Below are 27,669 nucleotides of genomic sequence, written 5' to 3'. Positions count from 1 at the left end.
AATTACACCTAATTAGAAAAGTAAGGGTGCAAATCGAGCGACGGGTCTCCCTTAACCTGCTCCCCAACCACAGAATAGTCGCTGTCGTCCCCAGTATCAAAACCAAACCGCACAGCCTTGCCCTCGGGGGTCAGGATCAAGAGCTGCTCACTCTTGTATCTGAAAGTTGCGGTGGTACCATCATCACAGATAGACCAACGCTGCAGGTCTATATCTGGGCTTGTTTCATTGTCTATTGGAGCGAGCCGGTTTGTCAGCGAGGACTGGAGATAGTGAAAAGAAAGAAAGAAAATATCCATAGATCAATCGTTGGGAACTTACATTGATGCCAGCAAGCATGGGGCCAAGGGGAACCATATTCGAACGCCTTGCCCGTCTTACTGCCCTGGCAGTTGAAGGGAGGCAAATCGATTTTAATGATGCACTCTGTTCTGTCGTCTTCATTAGGCTTGATTGTGGCCTTGAGGCTCTGGACCTGCTCCGGAGAAAAGGTAGGAGCCTGGATGGCCGCAGAAGATGTAGAAGATGGTTTAGGCGAGGCGGTTGTAGCTGCGTGGACTGCAACCCCTCCAAGAAGGGCAAGATGCTTGAGAAGGTTCATTGTGAAGGTCCGCTGTGAAACCAACAAGAATTACACAAACTTGAAAAAAAAGTCTCTTTGTAGGGGAGAGCGCAAAACTCTACGCTGCTTTTTATAACTCCAATCATAGACGCTATAGCCCCTCTATAGCCCCTTGGCCAAGAAGGGGGGCAGTTAGCCATGGCAGGGGCCAGTTTTTTAATTAGGGGCTTGTCATTCAATTCTACTTAATTTTAAGCGAGGGCACCCAGAGGCCTGGAAGATACGATAGATGATTTATGGGATTTGGCATGTATGGTATATAGGTGAAATTGAAGGAGTTCAAATCATCTCATTCTGTGGTGATTTGGAAGATTCGGGGATCCAAGGGCACGGCCGTCTCCTTGTACTCTCCAATAAACCCCCAGAACTGAGACGACCAAGGTGAAAGATGGAATAGATGTTGCGAGATCATATCTCCGAAGTCTCAACCTTTGGTCTCTGGATGGTTATATTGACGGATCGCAGGATGGAAGTGGAGCTTCGGTTTACTGTAATAGCTTTGCCCCTCTAGATTGACAGTTTAGGGCAGTTTAGCAATATATATTTCCTCTAACCTAAGCTTATCGACTTTTCGAGCTATCAGGCTCAACCCTATATTAGTCCGACATTTCCAACACATCCTTAGGGATTGCCATAGGAAGGAATTCTTCTGGTGACATAACCACAGGTAAATAGATAACACAATAAAACATAAAGAAAAAAGAAAAGAAAAACATACAACAGTGAGAGTATTGTAGAGGTCACCTAACGCCGCCCTATTTAGCCCGCCTCCAGGCGAATTTAAGTGGCAATTCACCTACCTGAATACTTTGTACCTAAAGGCGCAAATTCTTATTCAGAAGACTCATTTGTACATTTTGTAGAGGTCTACCGAGCCCCGCGAATCGACCAGTGTACCTCAAAATGTCGTGTCTCCCACCTTCTGTTCCCACTGTTCCCACTGTTCCTACTATTCTAACTGAATGGAATCATGTAATAAAACTAAAATCTAATCTTACGTCAAAGTTTCCCTCTATTTTTGTGGACTTCAGTGAGCATAATAACTCTCTAATCGCATGAGCTATTCTCCTAAGACAGAATCTACGTACAAGGCTGCCTAGGTCTAGCCGAAATAGGCTATTACACGTTGTAGATGCCAAAAAGAATAGGCATATCAACAAATTACTATAATCAACTTCTTCTGTCCCCATGCTTCGGTAGAACCTATGGGTCGGCCCCTAGTGGGGCGACTGTTTGCCTTCCAATGCCCCCACCGAATATCGCCAATCCAACATTCCTTTAATCCGCGACTCTTTTCGCAACTCATGGATTGGAATGTCCGCCTCCCCACGGACTCGGTGGAGCGCCGTCGCCTCCAGAACCGGCTCGCGCAGCGCAAATTCCGAGGTGAGTTACCCCTTCTCTTGTGTCCCCCTGCGCGAGTCTGACATTACATTCACAGAAAAGAAACGGCGAGCAGATAGCGCCCGCACTGACCCGCCAGGTGCATCGGAGCAGCTGGCAAGCAATCATGACTCCATTGCAGGCGTGTTCTCCGACAATGTCACCATAACTCAGAGCCAAGTCCCGAGTTACAACACGGGGTCGGATGTAGATTGGATCGACGTCGATGCAATCGACCGCATGTTGTCCAGCACTGAGCATCATCTCTCACTGCCTGCGTCAGATAGTTCATTATGGCAACTCCCCTTTACAACACCAAGCACGGGGGTCACCGACCGTGCCAGCGTGCCATCACTGAGCGGAGCAACCCGCAGCTCAGCAGAGCGGAATAAGGCGCCATCTCGGTCCAGCGACGCCCAAGTGCTTGCCCCGGCTCTTGATCTACATCCCTCGCTAAATAATCTGGAACCCCCGCCACAGGATACTGTGCTAGAGCTGATCACATCAGCCCAAAGCGACAAAGGATGGATCAGCACCCTTCACATCGCCGCACAAAAGGGCCACGAGCGGATCGTTCGGGTGCTGCTGCGCGCGAATATGGACCCCAACCAGACCGACAGCGACGGGCGCACGCCCCTGACGCACGCCACTATTGAAGACCACGAGCCCATCGTTCGGCTGCTTCTGAGTCATGGTGCGCGGATCGCTGTGTCTGATCGGGAGGGCCGCTCGGCACTTCACTGGGCGGTATTGCACCGTCGCCTGGGAGTGCTCCAGCTGCTGCTTGAGCATTGGGCTAAGTCTGAGCGTGATCTTGACATCAATGTTTATGACGAGGCTGGGTGGACGCCGCTGCATATGGCCGTTGATAGAGCTTTTGAGCCCGGGGTCCTTCTGTTGATCCAGCATGGGGCTGATATGGATGCCAAGGCGCAGAAATGTCGTTATACTGGGAAGGTAGTACCTTTCATGGATGGACGATGAATATTTACAGGGGAGTATTGGAAAGTGGTGCATAAGGCGTTGCAACTGTTTGAGGAATGACTGTTCAAGTAGAAATGGGCCGATGCGATTGTGTTCCTAACGCTGTATTTTTATTTGTGTCACCCAGCGTCCTGCTTTCTCCAGTCCTATTATCATGGAGACGAAAAAATCACACCGTCACCAAGGCTCTTCGGCGCCATCATGCTTGAACAGCTTTCCGCTGTGCGTCTCCAAAGTGGAGGCATCGATCACCTTGACCAGCCCGTTCACACTATCCTCGATGGTCACTGCGGCCTTCTCATACCCAAACGCATCTGCGCCTCGGTTGCCTAAGTCTGTCTGCACCCAGCTACAATCAAAATGTCAGCTCTGCCACATGTCGCCGTGACAACTACAGGGATTTTAGATCCGTGATAGCACCTACCCCGGGTCAATGGGAAACGCAGTGAGCCAGGGCTCTTCGACGGCAATTGCCTTGGTATACCAGTGCTGCACGACCTTGGTGGGCGCGTAGGCTGCGTTTTGCATGGGGATGAAATTCCTACAGCAGTTGGGAATCAGTTGCCATGATCTGAGTTCTCTTAAACGGACATTTGACTCACTAAACAAAAACGTCAGCCACCTATCCAGACACACACACACACACACACACACACACACAAAAATATCAATTGTCATCACTCACCGTTAAGAACGCAGCGCACGACCCGATCGTTACCCACTTGGGACCCCTCGCCTTTCTGAGCAGAGGCCTGAACGCCTGGTACAGATGGATCAGGCCGTATACGTTTGTGTCAACATGCGTCTGGATATCCTCGACTTTCACTTCGGAAACCTTGGGCCAGAGAAGAGCGATGCCCGCGTTGGCGATCAGAATGTCGATATGGTTGATGCCACGGGAAGCCAGATCCTTCACAGCGCGAGTCGGATCAGTGGCAGAAGTAGCGTCGATCTTGGTGACGAGCAGGATTGTGCCCTCAGCCTTGGGGAGCTCTGCTAACACCTTGGATGTTGGATCGTCGGGTGTGCGGTTTGCAGCGATCACGGTGTGGTTGGGCTTGGCCAGGTAGAGCTCTAGGAGACCCTTGCCAATGCCCCGGTTGGCTCCGGTGATTAGGACGATTGTGGGTGCCATGCTGGATTCCGTCGGATTTTTATTGAGAGGAATGTGGCATGGAACGGGCGATAGGGTGAATAAATAGTGAGTTGGGGTGTGGGAGGTAACATATTCAGATGGGTAATCAAGGCGAGGTCATGCTGCACTGTAAGCAGCGAAGGGTTCACGTAGGTTGCTTCATTTATTTACCGAGCTACCTGAATTCAGAGTAAGAGAGAAATAGGATCAGCATATTATCATTATTGAATCAAGTTTAATGTCCATATCGAGCCCTAGAGCTATGATAGGGCATATACCCGTAGATCGATCCCTGGATGGATGGAATCCGATTGGTAATCGTGCTGACACTGCATCGATGGATGTCAGCAAGTAAGCAAGTAAGCACATTAATGGGGGCCGGAATCTGATTAACGGCAAAGAATTGCAATTCACGATCCAGATATCCACTATTTACTTTCTAGCGCAAGTGACTTGGCACCCTCGTCTTCCAAAAATTATTAAACTATTTCTTTTATTTTATATAGATATTTTTTTTAAATAATCTAGAGCTTTATATTCTCGCTATAATATTTATATATTGAAGAGCGGAAAGCACGATGGCAGTTCGTCAAGTAGACGGGTGTTAAGGCGGTCTATTGTCGGAAGACGAATCCGTCAGCTAGGCAGGAGAATGGAATCCGAAGAGGGTTGGTAGTAAGGAGGAGGTAATTCAGTATGGATTCAAGACTAAAACTTGGTTCCCAAGAACCAAAAGAACGGGGATTAAATACATGAAGGGATCGTATCGGGACCTGTTTGCCGCCGATCTAATCTGATATGATACATGGAGCGGGGTTCTGGGGCTGAGCCGATACCTCTTTATATTGGCCCAAGATTGCTCCCAGATCGTCCCCATACATATGGGAGCTGAATCCCCATATGCAAACACCCCAAATATCGTCCCAAAGCGATATGCAAACACCCAGAATGCTCTGGAATCGGCCCTCATGACAGGGATTCTGAAAGCTGTGACCGAAAATGATATATTTGCCGCTACTCTCTTCATATTCAATCTTTCTAGTTCCTTAGCTCCTTCAATACACGATAGGTTTTGTTTAAAGCGCCCTCAGTCCTCTCAACCCTCTCACCCAGCGCCCACGCTAATTCAGGAGCCTGCTGCGCCTCGTGTATCTGTCCCTCGTCGGCCACAACGGAATGAAAATCTCTTATAAGACTTTCGATTTCTTGATTGACCCTACCCTGTAAGGTATCAAAGCACTCAGACAAAACCTTGTTGTATTCCACACGCGTAACGTGAGCATGCTTTGGAAAGAAGCGTGAATCCTGTAGATGGTTGCGTATGATGGTTTTGCGCCTTCTATCACTGCCGTTGCCTATAGATAATAATCAGAATCGCTGCTGAAAGCGAGAGGCTAGATTGCCTTTGTCAGGTGGGGTTGACATACCGAATTCATTTTGACATGAAATGTAGGCCGAGTGCATGAGACCCGATATGAACGAACTAGGGTGGCCATGGAGCATATCTCTTTGGAGAAGTCTATGGATATGGTGAGTCATTGAATCTTTCAGACTAACGATTCGAGGGCAGTTTATACTCTGTCTTATTGAAAAGGCTCCAAAGGGAGTTTTGGACATGGTCCTGAATACACTGCTGTCGAAAGTTCATGCTGCGAACCATGTTTTGGAGGGCGTGAGGCGCAAGCTGTATATGAGCTGGAGGGAAAGAATTGGTTAGCTAAAGATTCCATGGTCTTCTATCAGCGAAGATACACTCACCCTGAATCTCGCTGCATATTTCCTGAAATGCACTGGCAATACACTCGGAAATGGACTGAATTTGCGATGTGAGCCAGTTCAGTATCGCTTCCCAGTGGAAGCTTAGAGAGTCGCGTATTGGTCGAAGCACCTCATCGTTCCAGTTGCGATGTTCTCGTATTCTTGGTGTCGAGTGAGATCCAAAATTCGCACAAAATGCTTTGTACGTGGACGAGTGCCACTAGAAATCGGATGAGATCCGCTGAAGACACTGGGGTGGCTCAGACCTACACTTACAGCGACCCATTCTTCGCTGATCCCAACACTTGCGTCTCTCCACTGATAGTGAGAACGGCCTAGAACCCCCTAGTCATTTGTGATTCACCGAGCAAAGTGTGCATTGCAACTTACCGACGGCCTGATGGACGGTTCTATTGTACAGGTTGTTCAACTCCTGTTGTATCCGTGCCATGTATGCTTCAGATGAAATAAAATCCTACTCATTATCAGAAGATCTTTCTATTTGGGGGTGTAGATTCGTGAGCTTTGGGAATTTGAAGGTCTAATCATACCCGATGAAGAACTCGCTCCGCATTCTCGAGACAGCTTCGGAGCGTGGCAGCCTTTTCTGCAGTCACTTGGTCGGCGCCAGACAACACCCATTGGCGCAAAGATCCAAGTAATGCTGGCACTTCACGTTCTAGAAATGCGCGAGCCGCGCGCATCTGAGCCTCTGCCGGAACCAGCTGGCAGTAGCGACGCAGCTCACGAATTCCAGCCAGGTCCACATAGGCCTCGGCTTGGGGGTGTCGGCCCTCGCGATGCTTAGCATATAGGGTGTTGCTCACGCAAAATACCCTTATGCCTTCATACTTTCTTGTGAGCGCTTGCGATATTAGATTGTTTCGTTTCTTTATCAGGAATCGATCAAGTCTGGTCGATTGGTCAGTATCAATCCTAGATTTGAGGTGAAGGACACCTACTGAAATTCCATCTCTCTTTCTTGGTCGCTACTCTCCAGTCAGTATTGGACTTATATATGGCGACAAGTTAGGGACCAACCGAAGCTGAGATTCTCTGAGAGCAAATCCCGCGCGATTACCCTCATCGGCATCGCGCCGGTTGTCTTCGGCTTCTTCTAGGTCGTTTCTCACTTTCTTGAGCTCACTTTCCATCCGTTCTATATGTAGACGAATTGAGTTTTCTTCACGAGCAGTCTCCTTAGCTGATATCTCCTGTAAATAAATATTAGAATCGAGAGCTCCGCAAAGACGGTGTGAAAATACATCTGATCTTGTGCAAATGATTCGCCGCGGCTGGTTATGCCCGCATCTTCGTATGATATCATGAACAGACTCATCTGACCATGCTCGAGAAATATTTGCGGCAATAAACACCTCATCACAGTGATGCTTCAGGTACCTTTCCGTGGCCCTGACTCTGGCAAAGTTCAGATCTCTGAGCCCTGAACAAATAGGTAATAGATAAATAAGCAACGATTTGCTAGTAGCAAGGCAAATGCCTTAATTTCAATACATACCAGGCATGTCAGCCAGCACCAGGCCGGTTTTTAGGATCGGCGAATCGAGATACACCCTGATAAGCATCAGCAAGAGCTATCTTTCTGGTTTATAGTTTCGCACGGACCGAATCAATTTGACGAATGGCCAAAGAGCAGGTGCGTTGTCTTCTTTAGAATCCGCTGCGAGGAAATCAAGACAATCTGCGCACTCCTTGAGATCTCCTGCGATGACAGAATGCTCCAGGGCATCGGGCCCACCTGGTCGGCGAGCTAATCCAATATAAGCCCAGCGCTCTAGCTGCTCAAGAATCCTTGGGTAAGCGTTGGTAGTGTCGTCGGATAGAAATTCAATGGTAAGGCTTGGCTGGCCCTTGAATAAGCTCTGAAATGTTTCCCAGGCCCGGTCAGCGGAAGACCGACAGTTCTGTTGGTCTGGGCCTTCAAGCTCGCGGTATGCAGAAGCGACGTAAAACTGACGGAAGCTAACAAGGAGCTCTTCGATAAGTTCTCTCATTTCTTGTGTGGTCATGAACTCTGCCTGGATGGTGAACGGTCCGGAGTGGTTGTCGTCTATTGCTCGAAACTCAGTCACCACGCAGGTGCAAGCAGCTCCATTGCTACTCTGTTGAAATTTGTTAACAATACACACTCATAACGGAAGTCAAAGAACTTATAATACCGAGCGAGAAAGACCATTTTGGTCGAGAAGGCAATTGATCAAAGAGCTCTTGCCTGTCCTGGATATCAGAAAAGGAGGAGAGATATGTAATGGGTATCGAGAGACTGACCAACTCCAGAATCTCCAATTATTCCCACAGTTCGTGTCTCTGGACAATTAAATTTGCTCGCTTTCTCTGTCTGTCGCAGATGGTTGTTCAAGCTAGAGTATTGGTCTTGTGCTAGTTCAGAAACGCGCATCATATCGGCAAGACAGGCGAGCATGCTCTTCACATCCTTCAGTCCATCTTGCAAGCGACCGTTATAAATGGGAGCCGAAGGCAGCAGCTCCCTGCGAATAGTGCTTGGACTTTTTGCGGATGCCGGGGTACGGTTTTCCGAGCTATAACGGCTTCCAGGAAATGCACCGGGAATCTTTACTTGCTCTGTGTCGATTTCCGAAACCTCTGATCTGGCTATGGGCTCCCTGGTATTGTGGTTACTAAACAGCCTGGATGGTGGGGATCTTGTTTTGGTTTGAGCTCGACTGCCTTGCGAGCTTGTGGCGCGAATTGGTCTGGGGCTTGGGGAAGCATTATGCTGGTCGGCATAGGTCGAGAGAGAGCGAGTTGGAGTTAGAGATGATCTTTCTCTTCTGGATCTACTGGAGTAGCTGGCGCCATCCGATGGACTTTCCAGATTAAGACCCTGAAATGTGAAGATTGGTGGCGGCGAGGTTGTCGGCAACGAGCGTGGCGCACTCGGTGACACTTGCCCGGGAGCATTTGAGTCTCCATCACCGCCACGAGAAGATGATGAAGTTCTGATGTTTGCAGAGGATGAAGATTTAGAGAATGTGAATCTGGGTGGAGAAAAGCTCATATTGACGATGGATGTTAAAATGGTGACGATTCTCTGGTGAAGAGAGAAAGCGGCACAATTTATCAACCTGGATCTAATGCAGATCACCTAAATTTGGTCGCCTCATTCATTACCAAGCGCCTATGTTTTGGACAAGGACCACCGCAAATATGGGGCTCTATGCCGTCTTGCTGCATGTTGCTGTGCTCATATGCAGTATGCAGCAACCAGCCCCTTTGACCCCACGGTGGCGCTTATAGACGAAGCGCTACCGAGTGACCCCTATGGCAATACCGGGGGAAAATATTCTTGATAGCTATTTTAAGTTGGCTTCTAAATATAAGTTTCAGTTTTTAGACATAGCCTAATGGGTTTCTCCACATGGCTGATGAACGATATGGCCCCCAACACCGGTTGGCTAGCGTGGAGTAGAATGCTTGTCATAAAACCACGCGATGTTACTCTTGGGATATGATGAGCCAATCAGCAGGGTACGTGGACGAGCCTTTGACACGGTATCTGCATGGAACTTTTGTCATTTCCCACAGCTGTACCGAACTCGGCGGACAAGTATGGAGATCGCCTAACGAGGTCCACCAACAGCGTTCTACTAGTCTCCCGAGTTTCTGTAATAGAATTGAGTTAAATGTGAAAAGCACAATCACCCTCGCACTTGCTATCTTTGGACTTGGTACCGACCTTGTGAATCGATGTTCTATCCAGATCACGGCATATATACGTCGCTCCGTGCAGGGTATTCTGGGTCAAACAAATTGAAGGATGTGGATGGTTTCCACACCATACAGTGGCTTAAATTATCCAAAACGAAATGAACGTGAGTGAGAGCACTTGAGAAAGCGCCGTTTGCCCCTGCTTATTTAGGGCGCTTCGGGGTGATAATCATGCATCAATCAAGTATGGTGATTGGTTGTCTACGCTATGGGCGCCTATCAAATCTGTCAATGGGCAGCATCAGCTGCAATAGTGCCCAAAGCCCCCTGTTCGCCTTTCCAAAGGTGCATTGCGATTTCTGGGGGCCGAGGAAAGGGACCCTTTCAGAAGACATTCTACCTTTTCAACCTACAATTCCCGTTACGTCTTGCAAAACGACTTCAAGTGACCTGTGCTCCAAGGAAAGAAATATCATGAAATCCCCACCACAACCAGCAACAGTCCATGAGCTGAAAGAAGATAGTAGCCCGATGCTTCACAGCAAGGTTTCTGCGACGAGAAATCGCGTAACCAGGAGGAACGCCATACTATATTCTTTGAACAGGGCTCAGCACAGGCCTAGAAAGGCCCCGGACTGCAGTGACGAAGATATAAATTTAGGGAAGCGCGATTTGAGGCTCCGTATTGTATCGGTAAGTTGGATTCTCGAGTATTTTATGGATATTTAAGAGGAATCACTAAATTCTACTTATCTCGAGCAAGAAAGCTACGATAACTACCTCCGGGGTCACACTATATGGTACGGTTACTACATCAAAGACTATGTCTATTTGGACGAAGGGAGCATTTTCAAGAGCCTACAGCATATAGTATAGCGGAATCTGAGCGAAGTATCTTACAAGATATTATTGAATGCGAAGGATATACAAATTCTTCTTAAGGCTTAGCAGGAGAAGGGGGCATTGTGGGCGTACTATCGAGTGAGGATATCGAGCTTCTTCAACTGCGGTTCCCTGGGCAAGGACATCCCACTGAAGACAATTTGAGTACTGGTAACCTTATGGTCCATGTTATCTATAGGCCTTGATTTCAGTGCGGTATTAATGTATGTGATGATTGGGCTGTTACGTTGTATTTGAAAGAGCCTGAGAAGGAGTCAATCAATCTAAACGTTTCATTGCTAAATCGAGTGTAAGGCAGAGAAGTACGAAGTAGTGGCTGGGACCAGACCCGACCAGGAAAGCGTGTAATCTCCATTTCCATCATATTCCCTTCCGCTCTCCTAGTATAAAGAACTTGGCATTTTTGTATCTTCTTCCCGCGCCCTCAAATGTATAATGTCGTTGATATCCGAGCTTTCTCCCAGAAACGCACCCACTTTCGGTTCTCCGACACCATTGCCAAATGCCATGCTCATTTGAACCATTTTGTCATAGAGAATCTCGAAAGTTTTCCCCTTGAGCTCCCCGTCATGCACCCTAGGGGCTTTGGCGCTTTTCAGAACGAAGAGATTCGCATCCACCATTTCCCCTGCTGGGGTGGGATGGATAAGCTTGACCTGCTGATGCGCGGCACCTCCGCCAAGGGGAGTTCTACCCTAATATTAATTATTATAAATTTATACTAAATATATAAAGAAAATAGGTCAATATCTAGTATATAGTTAACGGAAATTAATGATTCTCTTTAATATTAACTAGATAAAGTCTATTCTATAACGAACTAATAAACGCGAATTTCTTTAAAAATAACCCTATATTTTAGTAATTTGAATTTTTCATGGAATTCGTTATTATTTTAATTAAAATACTTCTGTTTTAATCTATAATAAATCTAAGAACTTCTACTCTTTCCTAATAAAATATATATTTTAAAGGTTTTACGTAAAATCCTACTTCCCTTATTCTTTTAAGTATTTACTAGATATAGTAAATATATAATATAGGTAATATTAAGTAATCCCCGTAATATAGTATAGATATAATTCTAGAAGGTAATAGGTGTATTAGTTAAGCTATATAGTATAACTCTATACTAATAAAATCTAGTTTAAAGCTATTTCTTTATATTTTAAGATATTACTAATATAAATGAATAATCAAAAATAGTATTATCCCTCGATTTTTTTTTTTAGTACTTTAATATAAATCTACGCAATAAGATATATATATACTTTTCGAGAGCTTTTTAGATCTTTAGTTTAGTAATTATTATTTATAGAATCGATAGAAAATTAATAGAGTAATTAAACAGCCCTAGTATATAAAATTTATCTTTGTAAATAGAGAAAGAATTACCTCTTTTTATCTTTAAAGAGATTAATAACTTTTACCCCGTTTTTATCTTTATCACCCTAGTCCTTAAACTTCTTATTTATATTATCTACACTTATTCTAGGACCTATTATATCGCTATTTCAGCACAGCAGCAGTATTAAGGGCGCTTTAAGAATTAGCCTTATACAATATATGGCTTAAGTACGGCTAAACGGACAGGAAGCCCTGTCTCCATGCCCTGTGGTCGTATGTACGAGAAGGCTCAATAACATGAGTTATATAGCTATATCTAAATAGTAGAGCTTTTTATCTTTTCCAGGTTATGTCCCTATTACCAAGACTATCATATCGAGCACAATATAAAAAGTGAATAATAGAAGTAGGTAGTGAACTGGAGTGGGGAAGACGAAAAGATGGCCTTAGATCACCTTCATAGAAAACAAGACCTCGGGACGAAGTATAAGATGGACTCAGAAAGTACCCAGAGGGTATGCGTTGTGAACATAATATTCCGCCCGAGCCTTGAGGAACGGTGGTACATTTTATCAAAGCATATTCATCATTTTCCGAAAACGATGTCTACACACTGAGCCCAAAGTACAGGATGGATAGAAGAAGAGGAAGAAGTGAGTGGGTCACAGTGAAATAATGTTGGCTAGGATTCTGCCAGCGCTTACCTCGCTGCCCTATAGAACGACCTATATAGACTAACGGCTTTTCCTCTGTCTACAAGCTCCTGTATTTTTAAGATTTGCCCTGGTAGCATACCGCTTCTTCTTCTTCTTCTTCTTCTTCTTCTTCATACGGTGATCGAAAAACGAGTGTAGTTTATATAGCTGCCATAGAAGATGACACCTAGGTTGCAGGTTAATGCGCCAATCCTAACTATGCGAATATACATTTCATGTTCTTGACTGATATGTTACATGCTAGTCCAATCCTGGAAGGTGCTATCCCGTTTCACCGATATACAAATCCGACCTCTGTTTTCATGACACCGACTCCCTCTCTCCTAAGGAACACTGCTTCGGAAAGATTGGGCATCAATCCTAGAACACTCAACTCAACAACACCCGGATCTCGCCTGTAGTCCGAGGGAATAACGATCGCAAGCTCAATGGCTCGTCCTTGTCCTCATTCTCTTCGCCCTCCTTCTCGCTGGCGTCTGTCTTAGCCCCAGACCGGCCACTGCGGCCACTCACCACACTCGCGCCAGTGCTCAAACCCACATCCATCGTGCCCCGTGCCTCGTCCGTAGCAATAATCATGCCTTCCACGAACTCAAAGTCACGGCAGAAAGCCTCGACTGCGTCTTCGATGACACTCTGCACGAGAGAAGCACTCTGGACGCGCTTGAAATGATCGGTGGCGTCCATGAGCGCCGACGGCAAGAAGTCGTCGAGCTGCTGGCTCGACAATATGAGCGCATCGGGTTGAAAGGCCGGGAGTGCGGTAAGGTCGGCGAGGTGCGCAGTCTGCGACTCTGGCTTCTCGGTTTGGGCGTCGGTCGGTTCGGATTCTTTGGCTGTCTTGGAGAAAGGCTCTAGAGCCTTGAGCAATGTTTGTAGTCCCGAAGTCTCGAGAAGAAACTGGCGCTGAATCTCGAGAAGGTCCACGCGGAGAGTAGAGAGGGCAGTGGAAAGAGGAGCGGCATGTGTGGCACTGGCAAATGCAAACGGCGAGATAGTGGCGCGAGCCACGAGGAGAATGTTGGTGCGATAGATAGTCTGCGCAGTCCTTTCTTGGATTTCGTCGGATGAGGAACGAGCCAATGTCAAGAAAGGATCAAACGCAGCACGCAGAACAGGGGTGAACCCGTTCTCGCTGTCCGCGTCTGAAGACAGGTCGTCTTCTGGTCCGACAGAAGCCTCGTGTGTCTTCATGAGCAAAGTCAACCCTTCAAGTGCATCCAACAAAAATTGCGGAGCTGACAGGTCCTCGGGTGGGGACAAGGAAAGATGATCACTGGAGAGGGTACTGATCTGATCCCGCATCAGAGTCTCGAAGTGGCCGAGCGTGAACTTTTCCAAGTTCTGCATCAGATCGACCAGATGAGACTTCGGACCAAGCAACTTGGAAAATGTCGTGCGGTAGAAAGACAAAAGATTCACCACTTTGTAGGAGGTGACGGGATCATCATGACCTTGAATGACGAGCTCGATTCGCTGCCGTAGCGCCCGAGACACCCCGGTGAGATCGCGATTGACCAAATCACTGAGTGCCTTATGGCCGTCGAACATGAGCTCCTCCCCTTCGTCGATACGGGCCCAGGGCTCGCTGCTCAACCCGGCCTTGATGCCCCGCGCAAGCTCCTCGCCGTCGGCAACAAACAGCGCCTCTAGTGCTTCCCGCTCCGATACTGTTGTCGAGTGGACCCAGGCGAGCATGTCACCCACGTACCGCAACGGATCGTGCGCCGAAAATTCAATTGGTTTGACGCCACGGTGTCCGGCACCGGCCCCATTGGCGCCGGCCATAGCGTCTGTCAGTGCGTAGTGGAATGCATCCGACAAAATGTAGTCGCGGGCTTCTGCGAAAAAGTCTAGACAGCTATGGAACAGACTCGGTCGCTCCGCCAGCACCCGCAGAGCGCGACGGATCGAGCTGCTGATCCGGGGGTCCTCCAAATTCAAGGACTGGAATTCCTTTTGAATCCACCGGTAGAGCTTTTGGTAGGCAGAGTTAAGATTGCGAGTGCTCAGTTCCATCACTTCTAGACCCAATCGCTCGTTCTCGCCTCCCAGTAGGACCTCGCAATCATGGTGAACTTGTTTGACCCGGGCAAGTACATCAAAGAATCGCTCATTGACGGGCTCCTCGGCGGAAGTCAAAGCCAGCAAATCTTCCTCCGGGACAAGAAAATGGTTCGAAAAGGCGTTCAAAAGCTGCTGTTTGGTTTCCGTATCCTTCTTCTGGGTCATCAGAGTAGAGGCCTCTTCGAGCACGGGCGTTGTGTCCTGCTTGGCCAGGTTGATGTGCTTGCGCATCTCATCACATGTTTGGTTCAAGTTAGATATCACCGTCCCAATCCGAGTCAATTGCTATTATGACGATCCAGAATCACGTTAGTCTAGTCCGCCGCGATTCTCCACATATGCGAGTCTCACCTCTGCCACTTTCCCAAAGTCCCTGACAATCTCAGCATTGCAATCAATCACTTCTTTCTGCAAATCGAGTCGCAGCTGCCGCCGTGTTTCTGGGGTGTTGTGAGTGCCTCTCACACTCAAGGTTTCGAGGGCGTCTCGGATGTCCGAATCCGCGTATGACGCAGACAGCACGGTTGTCAGGCGATTCGACAGAGCGGTTGAGCGCTGAGGTTGCGGTGAAGACGAGACCGGGGACGAGCCATTGCTGGCCCCAGGAGAGAGATGGCTGGTCATGGTTGTCGAACAATGGCAGAGGCGGTGGAGGAGAAAGAGGACACCCGCACGTTCGGCAGATTATGGACCGCCTTCCGCATATCTTATCAGCCAATTCACCGTCAACACAGCCTTGACTATTGCCTCTGCGCAGTCTTCCTGACCTGTGTACACCTCCCCTATAGACTCAATGGATAGCCCGCTTGTCTCTCCTGCAAAGGCTCGCCAAGCTGCCATTCAAGCCAAAGACTGGGCGTACGTGAACACCTGGCTGAGCCGTCAATATGCGCCCAAACCAATACCCCAATTCGAACGCAACGAAGATACGCTCAGAGTCTTGCTAGCCCTGGCCGCAGCCAATGATGCGGCCGATGAAGAAGCCACCCTTCAACACCGTGCGCGCGAAGAAGTCGTGCAGGCATTCAAAACACTAAACGAGTCCGAGAGCAAAAACCCGCACGAACAACAAAAAAATGAGATTCTAGACGAAGTGGAATTGTGCCTCGATGACAAAGGAAGACGCGATCTAGATGACCTGGCCGACTCCGCCGCAGCCCTCGGTAACACGCTGAATCCGGACCCAGGTGATTTGAGCCAGTCGATTGTGGAGCTCACGGCGGATGAGTTTGAGGCACAAGAGCAAATGAAGAAGATCGAGACCCTGCATCGATACCTCCAGCGAGAGCTGGCACAGCTGCAGACAGAACTGGAGGGCCTAAAAACGGATAAATCTTATGAGATACCGTCAGAAGTGCAGGGGTTGACGTCGGAATGGACGCGTGGCTCGAAAATGCTCGCGACCAAGGCTCGAGAGTATCAGGATCGCATCGCATCGCTCGAGAGGAACCATCCAAGGGGACCGACAATCGAAGAGCTTATGGTGGAAGAAGAGAGTGTTCTCCGGCTGCAGAAGATGGTTAAGTCGCTGGAAGGTCGCGTAAGGGCATTCCATGACCTTCCCAATGATGTTTCTGGAGCGCGGGCACGGTACAAGGAGCTCGAACGCGAGCTAGGACAGCTGACCAGGCAACGGGACTCGATGTTTGAAAGCCTTGTTGAGCGGCGATAAAAAGCTGGCAAGAGCTAGCCACCTGAATGTCTTCCTACATTGCCTGGTGCCTGTGGTTTCTACGAAAGGGGTCAACAGAATCATTTGTCATGCACGGTTCCATTCCATAGTAGTTTCGTATCTTAAAGCACAAAATAAGCGACTAATGGTATTGTAGACTCATGAACGAATCATGATAAATATCCAACTCCCGAAATCACGCCGGAAGGCCGTCCATATTATGGAGCGCAAACCTAGTTGTTGCCACCGAAGCCGAGAGCATCCTTGACCTTGTCGCCACTACATATATTGTTAGTCTTGTGTCTTTCCTGGGGCTCGAGAGAGGACGGGAGCTTACATGGAGTTGCTGGCACCGCCGTGGGCGTGGTTGTCGTAGGCACGCTGAGTCTTGTCGAAAGCCTCCTGAGCGCCACCCTTGCTATCATCGGTCTGGAATCCGCGAGTGACACGGTCCGAGGTGTCAGTGACAGCCTCCTTGACCTTGTCCTGGGTGGACTTGGTGGAGTCAGGAGTGATCTCCTCCTTGGCCTCTGTGGGAAGAAGTTGAGGTTAGCAACCCGGCTTGATCATTGAGAGGGAGAGAAAAAAACACGTACTGGTAGTGAAATCCTTGCGAGCGGTGTCAGACATGTTGGCTGATTGAAAAATGATGGATTTTGTGAAGGTGGTTTGAAATTCTGGGTTTGAAACGGTAGAGGGTTGCTAGTTGTAGATGATGGAAGAACGGTGTTTGCTCAAGACAAGAGGGGGGGTTATATAGGTTGATGAGGTCCTTAACTTTCTTTGAAATGAAACATGACGTCGTCCATTTTTTGCATGCTGAACCCGGTTACTTGACTACAATCAAGGTTGACCCCAGATGGTGCCATCTACATCCACGGCTCGGCGAACCGCGAATCAAGCGCCTGCAGAGAAATGACGTTGATGAGGACTGCGGCGCAGATGACGTTGCGATGACAAGGTCTACGGGTGTGGCTACTGGCTGAGTCATCTCCTAAACAGGATTAGTGTCTTGCCGAGGTAATAGGCAATCAGGGCAGGCGGTGTAAATTGGCAGAAGTACTTCACCGCCACCCTCATCCCGCATCGACTTGGACGCCTTGGGCTTCAAGTCATCAAATTAGTCTTCTCTGACTCACGATGTTGATGCAAATCACTCATCTCGATGCATCTCCAAGGCGATTTTCCCTATGATATTCAAGCTGATTTGTCTATTTTAAATTCCCATCCCTCATCTCGTCTCTTTTTCTCCTTCTCTCATACCTGCACCTAATCATCTCAATTCGTTTATTTCTCTTGATCTTCAATGCTTGCGACCGAATCGGCCGAGTCGAGCTCAAATTGGGACTTCACCCCGGTGCTTGACCTTCTCCGGTCACCCACCTATAGTGGCGCGTCTCCTCCCCTCGGTGTTCGCCCCTCCAAATCCACGGTCCCCACGCCATGCCCCGAGGGACAGTTGGGGGAAGATGTCGGAGACAGTGTAGGGAGTCGGACCAGGGATGTGAACTCCCAACGGAGCTATCCCCGTCTTGGAGACTTCAGTTCGCTGTGGGATCTTCTGGAACGAGTCCCAGCTCCTGCGACTGAAACTGCCATGCAGCATAGACCAAGTGTTTCTCAGCCGACTGCCGGACCTCCTCCCGCTGTCGCCATTCTCAAACGGTCATCCCAGGGTGGAGCGTCTACTGTCCACTCCCCGACCGAACTGTCTTCCCACACTCCTCCCAAACCCATCCCCATTTCCGATACCTCAAAGCCTCGGCTCTCCACAGACACTATTACCGGTCGCTCTTCACGCCCATACGCCCAACCCGAAGCTATCACGATCCTTAAGCGAGCCTCGGATCACCAGGCTACCAGCAAGGATAGCACCGTGGAATTTAACTCCCCTCGAACTCCGACGAAACCAATTCCCGGCAGGGATGGTTCAGAAGACACGCCCAGGGCCAAGCCCAAGTCCCGGGCGGGTGGGAAAAACACCCAAATTCAACACAGCAAGGAAGCACTCTCATCGGAAAGCAGTGCCGAGCCGGATTCTGATTCAAACACCGTCATTTTTGATCCTCCAATTTCCAAGAAGTCTGGGGCGCTGGCATTTGTCCCGTCGCAACTGGGCACGTCTGATGCGAAACTCAGTCATTATGAAACCCCGCCGTCTTCATACGATGAGTTGGATTCAGCCTTGAATTCAGATACCATCAAAAGCTTCAAGGCTTCCGGGACAACTCGTGTTCGACCCACCGTCTACAAGTCGGCGTCCGAGCGACGGGTCGGGTTGATGACCAAGCTCCTTACGGACTTTCCCGAATATGCCAAACTTGTGTCTCAAGTTGGGCGTGCTGGGGTCTCTCCCAAGAGCAGCGTTAATTCACGACCTATTCATGTGTTCGTGGACATGTCCAATGTAAGTTGTGGATTCCGTCTTCTACATACGTTTTTGCATCCCCAACTCACGATTTTGTTAGATTATGGTGGGATTCCACGATTCGGTGAAAGTCTCACGAAACATCCCCATCACAACTCGGATCCGCCGCCTCCATATATCTTACTCCAATTTTTCTCTGATCATGGAACGGGGTCGTCCGGCTACCAAGAGAGTATTGGTAGGCTCGGACCGACTGCCCTCGATCGACGAAGCCGAGACCCTCGGCTATGAAGCGAACATCCTGGACCGCGTACACAAGCTCAAGCACGCGACTCCTCGCCCACCCAAGACCCGGAATGGAGGACTTGGTGGACCTGAAACGGTTCAAGCCTCGGGGGAGCGATGGGTCGAGCAGGGCGTGGACGAAATTCTGCACCTGAAGATCCTGGAGAGCCTGCTGGACACGGACGAACCGGCGACGATTGTGCTGGCGACGGGCGATGCCGCCGCAGCCGAATACTCGGGTGGGTTTATGCGTATGGTCGAGCGTGCGCTGCAGCGTGGCTGGATCGTGGAGCTGGTGAGCTTCTCCCAGGTGACCAGCTATGCGTATCGAAAGAAGGAATTCCGGGCCAAATGGGGAGGTCACTTCCGGATGATCGAACTGGATGCATACATTGAGGAGCTGTTTGACTGAAGGGTTGCTATGTGAATTGGCCATACCATATCTTGCTCTCTTGCTCTGCATCGTTTAGCGGTATTGATTTCTCATGATACCCCGGTTTCGAATTGAATTATGGAATCACCACGTACTTCAGCGTCAACTGTATATCTGTATACACGCGTATATTCAAGTAGCTGAATATTAAGCTGCTCATTCTGCTCAAAGGCTATATATCGCACAAATATCCGTCACTCCGTGTAGTTGAAGTCGAGTCAGACGCGGGCAAACGTCATTGGGCGGAAGACAACCGCCCGCTCTGCTGCCTCGAGCACTTGGTCCTTAAGAACATCCAGCTCTCTTTCTTTCGCTCTCTCCTTCTCTTTATCCTCGTCTTTTCTGTGCAATCTGTTAACCCTTCCTTTTCCCCCAGACTATCAAAAAGAGGACCGAACAGAACCTAAGCGAGGAGAAGAAATCTCAAAAAAATCAAGTCGGGCCGCTGTGCTTCGCAGACTTGGCATCGACCCGTTCTCGCTCGCGTTTTTCCGCGGCAGTCTCCAGGAAAGCTGTTACAGGAACTCCTCTACTTTCTGTGTTCAGTGGTGCTCCGAAATCGACTCGGCCATGGCGCAGTTCACCGAGCAGGATTTCTTCGGTGGGGCAATTCGGGGAGTTGTGCCGCAGGGCTGGATTGACGCCAGGTGAGTATCAGGTTGTATTTCCTAGTGTTTATACTCAACGGCTATCATTTACCCTGTGGTCTGTTGGTAATGTACGCCGTGCCGAGTTTCTATTCCAAGTCATATCTTGGCCAAGGTCACTCGGTATAGCACTTGCATATATACCAATGAAGATCAATCAACAGATTCGGAGAAGAAGAAGAAGAAGAAGAAGAATGAGAAAAACACACACTGATATATCTCTTCAGCACCCTGCGCGAGATCCCAGACCACCAGGAACTCTTCCTCTCGCCACGCACGCTCTCCAACCTAATTATCGAGGTCAACCAGCGCGTACCCCAAGAAGAAGCCCTGAGCACCTTCACCAACCCCACGCACCAACAACAAACGCCCAGTGCCGGCAGCGGGAGCGCAGCCAGCGCAACACCAGAAACAGTTGACCAAGCCGCCGCGCTGTACCACCTGCACGACCTCTGCGACGAGGGCGACACGTTGCAGGTGATCACGCCGCCGCAGCGGGTATCAATGGCGCGTCTGTCGACCCAGCCAGCCTCTTCAACCTCATCCTCATCCTCATCAACTTCTACTTCTATGCCAATCAACGCATACAAAGGCGTTGTCTCCTTCACGACGCCCGTCCGCCAACGGCCCGGCGGCGGCCGGGTCCCCGCCGCCGTGGATGGATCGACGGCGTCGGTGCCGGACTCGATTGTGGCGAGCGCCGCGCTGAATGGGGATTCCGTGGGCATACCGCAGACGTCGAAGCTGACTTGCCATTATCTGCTTGTGCGGCTCGAGCCGCAGGAGACGGATCTGTTGGTGTTTTTGAATGTGCCGCATGAGGAGTTCAATAAGAGTGGGGATCCGAATGAGTTGTCCGGTGAGGAGGCGGCTGCCGAGGAGACGCTTGCTGCTTTGCGCGAGAAGTTGGAGATCCGTGACTGGGGGCTGTTTGCTTAGTGGGGGATAGATACACTGGCAATGGGTTCAATGGTGGGAAATGGGAGAGTATGATACAACCAACGGGTATGCCCTCTTAGGACGGGAAGATGAGCAAATAGATAGTCTACACCTTTTCAGGTACTGGGTAGTGAAATAAAATACAACTTCGAAGCATAATGCAGGTCTATGTTCGAGTGCCATCGAGGGAACAAGACACGGCATTTTATTCACAAAAAAAAGAAAAAAAAAAAAAAAAAAGGAGAGCACTATATGCCGTCACCCTGTATCCCAGGTCTCCAGTATCTCCAGTATTAACAACCATCTTCTGCTGAATCCAATCGGTTACAGCGTAACCGCACCAAGTTCATTGGCCACATCATCGACGACTCCCTTCCGCACAGGCGGGGGAAGCTTATTCTTCTTGGGCGACACATTCCGAGGCTTGGGCTTGATCTGCTGCAGCTCACCGCGGCAGACACCACAACGGGCACTCTCCGGCTTGATGCTCTTCGAGTGACGGCCGTATGTGACAGTGCACCCTTGGCAAGCCCACACGTACTTGAAATTGATGGCATAGTTGTGTTTGGTAGTCACAACGATGCGGCCACCGTAGACAGGATGGTCCTTCAGCATGTCAGAGCATCGATAGCCCCAGCGCTTGAAGCTGGAGCCATGCGGGTGGCCGTGGACATTGGAGATCATGAAGTTGGCCAGATGGCAGTACTCGTGCGCCAGCGTGTTGAGAAGCCGGTCCTCGCTGTCGATGATACGCTCGGCCAGCTCGATCGAGGCATAGTGGTGGGTAGTGAGGCCCTCGGGGGTCAGCACTTTGTCTCCGCGCCACTGGGCCCGGCCGGCGGTGGTTTTGAGGGTTTTGTTCCAGGTGATTTGGACCCCGCCGGTCTTGGTTGCAAGCCGGGTGACCTCGCCGTCGGCCACTGCATCATCCAGGACTTGGAGAAAGTTTTCTGCAAACGATGCCTTCTTCTGGTCGAATGATGCCCGCTGAGCTCGGAGAGCACGCCTCTGCTCTATCTCGGCCTTCTTGAGAGCGGTCTTGCTGGGGGTCTTGGGGGTCGTTGGCTTTTTGTCTCTTGACATGATGTCCGAGTCGTCCTCAATGACTGGGGGGGTATTGGTCTCTTCTTCGGGTTCGTAGTCTGAATCTTCAAACTCTCGGAGCAGTTCAAAAACTGAACCTCCGGAGGATTTGTCTTTGCGAGGGGAATGCTGGTCAATCCAATCGTTGGTGACTTCCTGACTCCAAAAGGCGTCAACGTTCTCCCGATGTGGTGTTGGGGGTATGCGGTTCTTCTCTTTAGTTGGGGATCGAAGTCGGTTTGGCGATGGACTGGAGAAGAGTGCCTCTGGATGCTGGCGAGGAGGTGTCAGCTGCAATGATGAGGGCCCATGTTCAGGCTCCGATCTGGCGATATAGAGTCAGCGCGCGAGTCATTGTCAACAGCAGAGCGAATAGTTGTGCATACTTAGGTGACTCTATTTCCAATGGAAATAGCGAGGACCCCTGTTCACGCTCCGATCTAGTAATATATAGTCAGCGCACGGAGTCTATTTCAGACAGCAAAGCAGAGAGTCGTTCATACTTGGGGGGCACTGTTTCCAGCTGAGATAATGTAGGCCCATATTCAGGCGCCGATCTAGCGATATAGGGTCAGCGCAACCATCGTTTCAAACAGCGAATCCAATATTCGTTCATACTTGAGCAATTCTGTTTCCAGTGGAGATAATGAGGGCTCATGTTCAGGCACCGATCTAGTGATACATAATCAGCACACGGATCGTTTCAGCCAGCGAAGCAAAGAGTCGTTCATACTTGGGAAGCTCTGTTTCCAATGGAGGAAGAGGCTCATTGTCTTCATCCAGGGGAATCTGGTCATATCCTTTGGCAATGGAGTTGTGTTGGAACAGTCGTCTGGGTTTTGTGTCAAGCTTAGTGGCGCGTGTTTTGATCAATTCTGGAAGTGAGGGTTCCAGGGGAATATGCTCTTTGGGCGATGAAGGGGTCGCCGAATCCTTTATTTCATCCGCTTCTGTGTTTGGCCTCCTCCCTCTCAGGAGTCTCTTTCTGGGTGATTGTGTAGGAGGTGAGGGTGGTGGCGCTACTTGGTCGTCTGTCTCAGAGTCAGATGTCTCATCGTAGCTGAGCTCTTCGTTATCGCTGACAATGAAATCATCTAGTGAATTATCCAGTGAATGAAAGCTATTGTTGTCAGAGCTGTTGTCTGTCTCATCGCGCGCGGGCAAGGGATCAATAGAAGATCGATGATCCGTTCTGCTTCTTGTTGGGGTTCGTTGCATGTTTCTTTGCGATGCCTGGGATCGGATCGGTTCCTGGAATGATGGGGAAGTTGAGACCGGATATTCGTCCTCTGAACGGTCATTCTCTTTGTCATAGTCGGCAGTTTCCAATTTATGCATTGGTCTGTAGCGAGAAGTCGTGGGATGCGGAAGAAGCAAGGAGTTGACCTGTGTGTTGTTCAGGGTCCTCGATTTCCTTGGTTTTTGATGTGGGCTGGAAGAATTGTGTGCGCTCTCGTCTTTATCGTCGCCGTCATCGTCGGCATCGGAGAATATATTGAATATGGCGCTTGGCTTCGCTTTTTTCGTTTCATGTGGGCTCATGGCAGTTCGGCCCTTTGTTGTTGAATAGGATTTGCGGGTTGTTCTTTCTCTAGAAATAGGGCTATCGGCAAACGCGGGCGATGCATGGCCAGGTCTCCCATATAGACCTGGCGTGCGGTGAGGCGTATCAGAGCTTTGCGGTATGGTGTTGAGCCTCGCCATCTTGCTGCGGCTACGGCCGGGCCTGGTTGTCTCGTGGGAAGCGATCGAATGGTGTATTTCAAATACGGAGGATGATGTGAGTAGGGGTGGAGGCAGATAGAACAAGCAGTGATGAGTTAGGGCATCGATCTAGCGGTCATCATGGTCTAGTGTTGATATTTCCCTGACCGCTGAGCTGTTGCCGGGTTGGCACGGCAACGGCGGTCAGTAGGTTCCGAGACTATTCCCACCACACCTGGGCAGTATATAATGCAGAAATAAATTGATCGAGCTAGGGTGGGTGAAAATGATGCGATGGAACGATGAGTTCCTGGACGATATAAATAGTGTGCAATAATGGATGCTAGTGTCGAGTCGCTATGGTGTTTCTTATAAATACAACCAACCAGCCAGTGACATACAATCTAAGTGGGAGCATCATCCTATATACTATATAGCTAGCTGACCATCCATCCTAGCTTGGCCCGGGAAGAAAAATAAACGCCTTCCTTCTTCCTTGTAGCAGAAGTAACTCGGCCAACAGAAAGAAATCTTGAATAGGTAAAGCAAAAAGTGAACGGCCCGAGCCGCGGATCGAACGCGGGACCTCGCGCAGGAGTGCTTAGGTTTTGGCTGCCCTAAGCGCGAATCATACCACTAGACCACCCGGGCGTTGTATATAATACAGCTGCTATTACAGCTCCAACAGACAAAGGGCCTTTCCAAGTCTGAATTGGATGAGATGCCTATGTATGCGTATACAGTAGGTTGTCCTAGATGCGTAAATGATTGAGAATAGACTCTTTATTGTTTAGTGCAGGTATTTAGGTATTGAGTTAGTTCTTTTTCTATCTATGAACCCCGGTGGCAAGATAAGGGGGCTTTGGGGTAGAATTTCTAGTAAAATGTAGATGGCTCGGGAGAAATATACATCGACGACATGTGTATTTGTATTTACGTCGACATTTAGCACAGGGCATTGAATTGAATTGAATACATGATGGGTGGCATATTATAGAATTATGCCACCGGATATCCGAAATCATAGCTTTATGTATACCCAATCAGGACTATATATATGGGATGGCCAGTAAGATGGGTATTGCCCATAGAATATATATATAGTCACCTAGGGTCACCGACACTTCGACGCGAATAACGCCTAGCATGGAATTTATTGCACCGATCAAAACGCACGAGACCGGATACAAAATATTTTTACCCGTCAGAGAGATATAGAACAGAATACAACCCCTACTCAATTACCTATTTGGATGAAGAGACTCCCACGCCATGGTGTTTGTCCTCAACAGCACACCGGCTACGTTACCACGCTACTCAGTCACCAGTACTCGACAGATAGATCCAATGTAGCCGCATTGAAACCCAATCTTAATCGTGCAGGTTCTTGTTGCTCGCATCCACGGTGCTTACATCTACGGCCCGTGACGCAGCAGCATTCCGACGATATCGGCGACACGCAATCGAGCCCCACATGGAAAAGAGGAACGATCCAACGAGAAACCTTGCCGGCGATACAGGCACAATTGCCTCTCGCACGGCTATTAGCCGTTTCCGTCCAGGACAATTGTTTGGGGCAACAGGACTGAAATCCCGAGACCCTAAACCTCAGACCTCTTACGCCGTGGCTGGCAAAATGACACTCAAGGGTGGCGCGTTACGTAGCTATCATGACGTGGGCGCAATTCTCAGTCTTTCAACCGAACACGGTGCCTTTGGATCTCCGCGAAGACATCTGAACCCCCCAGAGGCTAGTCTGACGCGAGGATAGTGCATCGACCGGCAGAGATCTCTTGTCGAGGTCGACACAGGAACACATTGTCTAGTCTGCATGCAGGACGGCCCGCTGGGGCTGGGGAATTGAATAGTATTTGGATTGCATGGAATGGAGGCCTTCCAGGGATTTGACGATCAAATGGGGTGAGCTTGCCCGAGCCCAGTGGATTGGACAGCGTCGCTGGTTCCTGGGAGGTTCCTGAGTCGACGAGTCCCAGATGGCAGCGAAGGCTGGCAACTAGACGCAGATCGCTCCCCCCATTCCTCCGCTATGTCACTGCCGATCTGCATTCCCTTGCCTCTTGCATATCAAGAGATTGGCCATTAAATTAGTAACCAGGGGTGAGTGAGAGACACTCAATCCATGGCTCATTAGGGATGGATATAGTAGACCACTTTCCAACCACAATTTTGATGGCAGATGTTGGAGAGAGAGAGGCTGGCTAGAAAGACATTGTTGCCTATAGTAGTGGGTTGGATGTGGAGGAAGACTGAATGGAATAATGGAGAATGTGAGCTGGTGCCCGAAATCCCTCCCCTGGCCCCTTCCGCTGCGACGTCAAAAAAAAAAAAAAAAGTGGTTGGCCTTGAGGAGTATGATACAAGTAGGCAGTGCAGATGCCCCTGATGACTAAAATCATTCCGCGAAAGTACCTTTCCCTAGGTAAGAGAGAGAGAGAGGATCAGCTGTGTTCCTCGGTGGCAAAGTGGTCCAAAGGTGGATATTGTAAACCGAGGCCGGTATAGTACGTAGAAAAAGAAAAAGTGAGACATTCTATACATAGGCACTCCCCCAGCCGTATCCTGGCAGGCTAGAAGGATAATCGAACCTCATCGAGTCCCCAGCCACAGTTGACCAACGGAGTATTCAGTATTGAAATGAAAAGAGTGGCGGGGCGAATACAATAAACTTGATACACTAGGGCCAGCGGACTAGTGATCGCTGGTTAGTATCTTAGTAGAGACAGATTATTTTTGGTATAGTAGTCACCTCAATATTGAGTGAGAAAAAGAAAAAGAAAAAACCTACAATAGATTTTATGCAGTGGATGTATCGTTTGCACGATATTGTATCGATATACTTAAAAGCAAATAATCTTTAAGCACTGTATATGTTGTACCTCCCGGGGTAGTCGCATCCCGTTGCGTATGGATGCCGGAGTGTGTGGGAAAAAAAATGAAAAAAAAAGCAATCGGGGCTCCACTTGGTGTGGTACTTGAACTGTGGAACATCATGAGAGGCTGGTTCTAAAGGTGGAGATACTGATACCATTTTACTCGGATATGTACAGCGTGTACAAGACACCAGGACTGACTCGGTCGGGAAAAGATAAACGGTGAGATTGTTGAATGTGAAATACTAAATATCCTGGAAGGACATATCAAATGTGATTAGAATTGATTGATAAAGTAGGATTGCATGGATGATAGCTTCGGAATAAGAGAAATATAGCGAACACGTCTCATCGAACACTAGATCACTAGATAGCCACGCTGTGCTCTAATTGATTATCAATAGAAAAAAAGTTTGATATAATACTGTATATCTCACTCTTCGGTATTGTATAGCAGGTACAAGTCATTGCGGTGGCAAATTGACCTGGCCAGGGAAAATCTCTGCTCACAGAGCAAGTCAAACGGACGATCACTCCAAAGCCTAGGAAAGAACAAGGTGATTGCAAATGAGCAGACGGTGAAAGCCAAAAGAACCCTATATACAGTGGTTCTGGTCACTTCGGCCCCATAGGGAACCAAGGGTACTCTAAATCACATTCTGAGCTCGATTGGATCTATTCCATATTCCATATTCCATAGAATCATGGCCTGATTTCTAGCGTACTTACACAGAGAGAGAGAGAGAGAGAGAGAGAGAGAGAGAGAGAGATGAATACCGCAATAGCCACAGTAACGAGGAATGAAAAACACAGCGGGTGCAACGGGTTATCCCTGCATACCTGGTAACAATAACAAGGCACAATCAGGGCAGAAAAAAAGAAAAAAGAAAGAAAAAATGAAATGCCACATTATTTGTTACCTGAATTACATGCTGAATGGATACAGTGGGGCAGGTCTCAGGGGCCGTTCGAAATTCCCTTGGATTCCAGCTGTTCCAGTGGCATCATGATTGGCTGGTAACAGGGCTCCAATGCAAATTGA

General features: G+C 48.9%; 14 protein-coding genes across 14 annotated transcripts; 6 read left to right on the top strand and 8 right to left on the bottom strand.

The window, feature by feature from the left end:
* Nucleotides 1-8: 8 nt before the first annotated feature.
* NUU61_008181 (uncharacterized protein) lies at nucleotides 9-601 on the bottom strand (the record flags this gene model as incomplete). Its single annotated transcript, XM_056658706.1, has 2 exons — nucleotides 9-232; nucleotides 322-601. 2 exons carry the CDS (start codon nucleotides 599-601, stop codon nucleotides 9-11), a joined length of 504 nt encoding a protein of 167 aa, XP_056508999.1.
* A 1,325-nt stretch (nucleotides 602-1,926) lies between these two features.
* On the top strand, nucleotides 1,927-2,989 carry NUU61_008180 (uncharacterized protein; the record flags this gene model as incomplete). Its single annotated transcript, XM_056658705.1, has 2 exons — nucleotides 1,927-2,008; nucleotides 2,064-2,989. 2 exons carry the CDS (start codon nucleotides 1,927-1,929, stop codon nucleotides 2,987-2,989), a joined length of 1,008 nt encoding a protein of 335 aa, XP_056508998.1.
* A 177-nt stretch (nucleotides 2,990-3,166) lies between these two features.
* NUU61_008179 (Short-chain dehydrogenase/reductase SDR) lies at nucleotides 3,167-4,124 on the bottom strand (the record flags this gene model as incomplete). The annotated part of the gene is made up of 3 exons (XM_056658704.1): nucleotides 3,167-3,338; nucleotides 3,414-3,530; nucleotides 3,694-4,124. The coding sequence occupies 3 exons, from the start codon at nucleotides 4,122-4,124 to the stop codon at nucleotides 3,167-3,169; spliced, it is 720 nt and encodes a 239-aa protein (XP_056508997.1).
* Nucleotides 4,125-5,162: 1,038 nt separating this feature from the next.
* Nucleotides 5,163-5,627, bottom strand: NUU61_008178 (uncharacterized protein; the record flags this gene model as incomplete). The annotated part of the gene is made up of 2 exons (XM_056658703.1): nucleotides 5,163-5,479; nucleotides 5,552-5,627. 2 exons carry the CDS (start codon nucleotides 5,625-5,627, stop codon nucleotides 5,163-5,165), a joined length of 393 nt encoding a protein of 130 aa, XP_056508996.1.
* Nucleotides 5,628-6,427: 800 nt separating this feature from the next.
* On the bottom strand, nucleotides 6,428-7,468 carry NUU61_008177 (uncharacterized protein; the record flags this gene model as incomplete). Its single annotated transcript, XM_056658702.1, has 3 exons — nucleotides 6,428-6,871; nucleotides 6,920-7,326; nucleotides 7,402-7,468. The coding sequence occupies 3 exons, from the start codon at nucleotides 7,466-7,468 to the stop codon at nucleotides 6,428-6,430; spliced, it is 918 nt and encodes a 305-aa protein (XP_056508995.1).
* Nucleotides 7,469-7,477: 9 nt separating this feature from the next.
* NUU61_008176 (uncharacterized protein) lies at nucleotides 7,478-8,922 on the bottom strand (the record flags this gene model as incomplete). The annotated part of the gene is made up of 3 exons (XM_056658701.1): nucleotides 7,478-8,005; nucleotides 8,063-8,115; nucleotides 8,172-8,922. The coding sequence occupies 3 exons, from the start codon at nucleotides 8,920-8,922 to the stop codon at nucleotides 7,478-7,480; spliced, it is 1,332 nt and encodes a 443-aa protein (XP_056508994.1).
* A 1,124-nt stretch (nucleotides 8,923-10,046) lies between these two features.
* NUU61_008175 (uncharacterized protein) lies at nucleotides 10,047-10,448 on the top strand (the record flags this gene model as incomplete). The annotated part of the gene is made up of 2 exons (XM_056658700.1): nucleotides 10,047-10,265; nucleotides 10,305-10,448. The coding sequence occupies 2 exons, from the start codon at nucleotides 10,047-10,049 to the stop codon at nucleotides 10,446-10,448; spliced, it is 363 nt and encodes a 120-aa protein (XP_056508993.1).
* A 2,459-nt stretch (nucleotides 10,449-12,907) lies between these two features.
* cog6 (Golgi transport complex subunit COG6) lies at nucleotides 12,908-15,229 on the bottom strand (the record flags this gene model as incomplete). Its single annotated transcript, XM_056658699.1, has 2 exons — nucleotides 12,908-14,890; nucleotides 14,957-15,229. 2 exons carry the CDS (start codon nucleotides 15,227-15,229, stop codon nucleotides 12,908-12,910), a joined length of 2,256 nt encoding a protein of 751 aa, XP_056508992.1.
* Nucleotides 15,230-15,398: 169 nt separating this feature from the next.
* On the top strand, nucleotides 15,399-16,277 carry NUU61_008173 (uncharacterized protein; the record flags this gene model as incomplete). The annotated part of the gene is made up of 1 exon (XM_056658698.1): nucleotides 15,399-16,277. The coding sequence occupies one exon, from the start codon at nucleotides 15,399-15,401 to the stop codon at nucleotides 16,275-16,277; it is 879 nt and encodes a 292-aa protein (XP_056508991.1).
* Nucleotides 16,278-16,510: 233 nt separating this feature from the next.
* On the bottom strand, nucleotides 16,511-16,907 carry NUU61_008172 (heat shock 9/12 family protein; the record flags this gene model as incomplete). Its single annotated transcript, XM_056658697.1, has 3 exons — nucleotides 16,511-16,556; nucleotides 16,615-16,807; nucleotides 16,874-16,907. The coding sequence occupies 3 exons, from the start codon at nucleotides 16,905-16,907 to the stop codon at nucleotides 16,511-16,513; spliced, it is 273 nt and encodes a 90-aa protein (XP_056508990.1).
* A 676-nt stretch (nucleotides 16,908-17,583) lies between these two features.
* On the top strand, nucleotides 17,584-19,342 carry NUU61_008171 (NYN domain-containing protein; the record flags this gene model as incomplete). Its single annotated transcript, XM_056658696.1, has 2 exons — nucleotides 17,584-18,684; nucleotides 18,746-19,342. 2 exons carry the CDS (start codon nucleotides 17,584-17,586, stop codon nucleotides 19,340-19,342), a joined length of 1,698 nt encoding a protein of 565 aa, XP_056508989.1.
* A 591-nt stretch (nucleotides 19,343-19,933) lies between these two features.
* Nucleotides 19,934-20,949, top strand: mog1 (Ran GTPase-binding protein MOG1; the record flags this gene model as incomplete). Its single annotated transcript, XM_056658695.1, has 2 exons — nucleotides 19,934-20,010; nucleotides 20,238-20,949. 2 exons carry the CDS (start codon nucleotides 19,934-19,936, stop codon nucleotides 20,947-20,949), a joined length of 789 nt encoding a protein of 262 aa, XP_056508988.1.
* Nucleotides 20,950-21,273: 324 nt separating this feature from the next.
* NUU61_008169 (uncharacterized protein) lies at nucleotides 21,274-23,736 on the bottom strand (the record flags this gene model as incomplete). The annotated part of the gene is made up of 2 exons (XM_056658694.1): nucleotides 21,274-22,357; nucleotides 22,766-23,736. The coding sequence occupies 2 exons, from the start codon at nucleotides 23,734-23,736 to the stop codon at nucleotides 21,274-21,276; spliced, it is 2,055 nt and encodes a 684-aa protein (XP_056508987.1).
* A 1,474-nt stretch (nucleotides 23,737-25,210) lies between these two features.
* On the top strand, nucleotides 25,211-25,507 carry NUU61_008168 (uncharacterized protein; the record flags this gene model as incomplete). The annotated part of the gene is made up of 1 exon (XM_056658693.1): nucleotides 25,211-25,507. One exon carries the CDS (start codon nucleotides 25,211-25,213, stop codon nucleotides 25,505-25,507), a length of 297 nt encoding a protein of 98 aa, XP_056508986.1.
* Nucleotides 25,508-27,669: the final 2,162 nt, after the last annotated feature.

This window comes from Penicillium alfredii (genome assembly GCF_028826965.1).
Source record: "Penicillium alfredii strain IBT 34128 chromosome Unknown utg000010l_segment0_segment0, whole genome shotgun sequence".
NCBI lineage: Eukaryota > Fungi > Ascomycota > Eurotiomycetes > Eurotiales > Aspergillaceae > Penicillium > Penicillium alfredii.
This window is presented reverse-complemented; position numbering and strand designations above follow the sequence as displayed.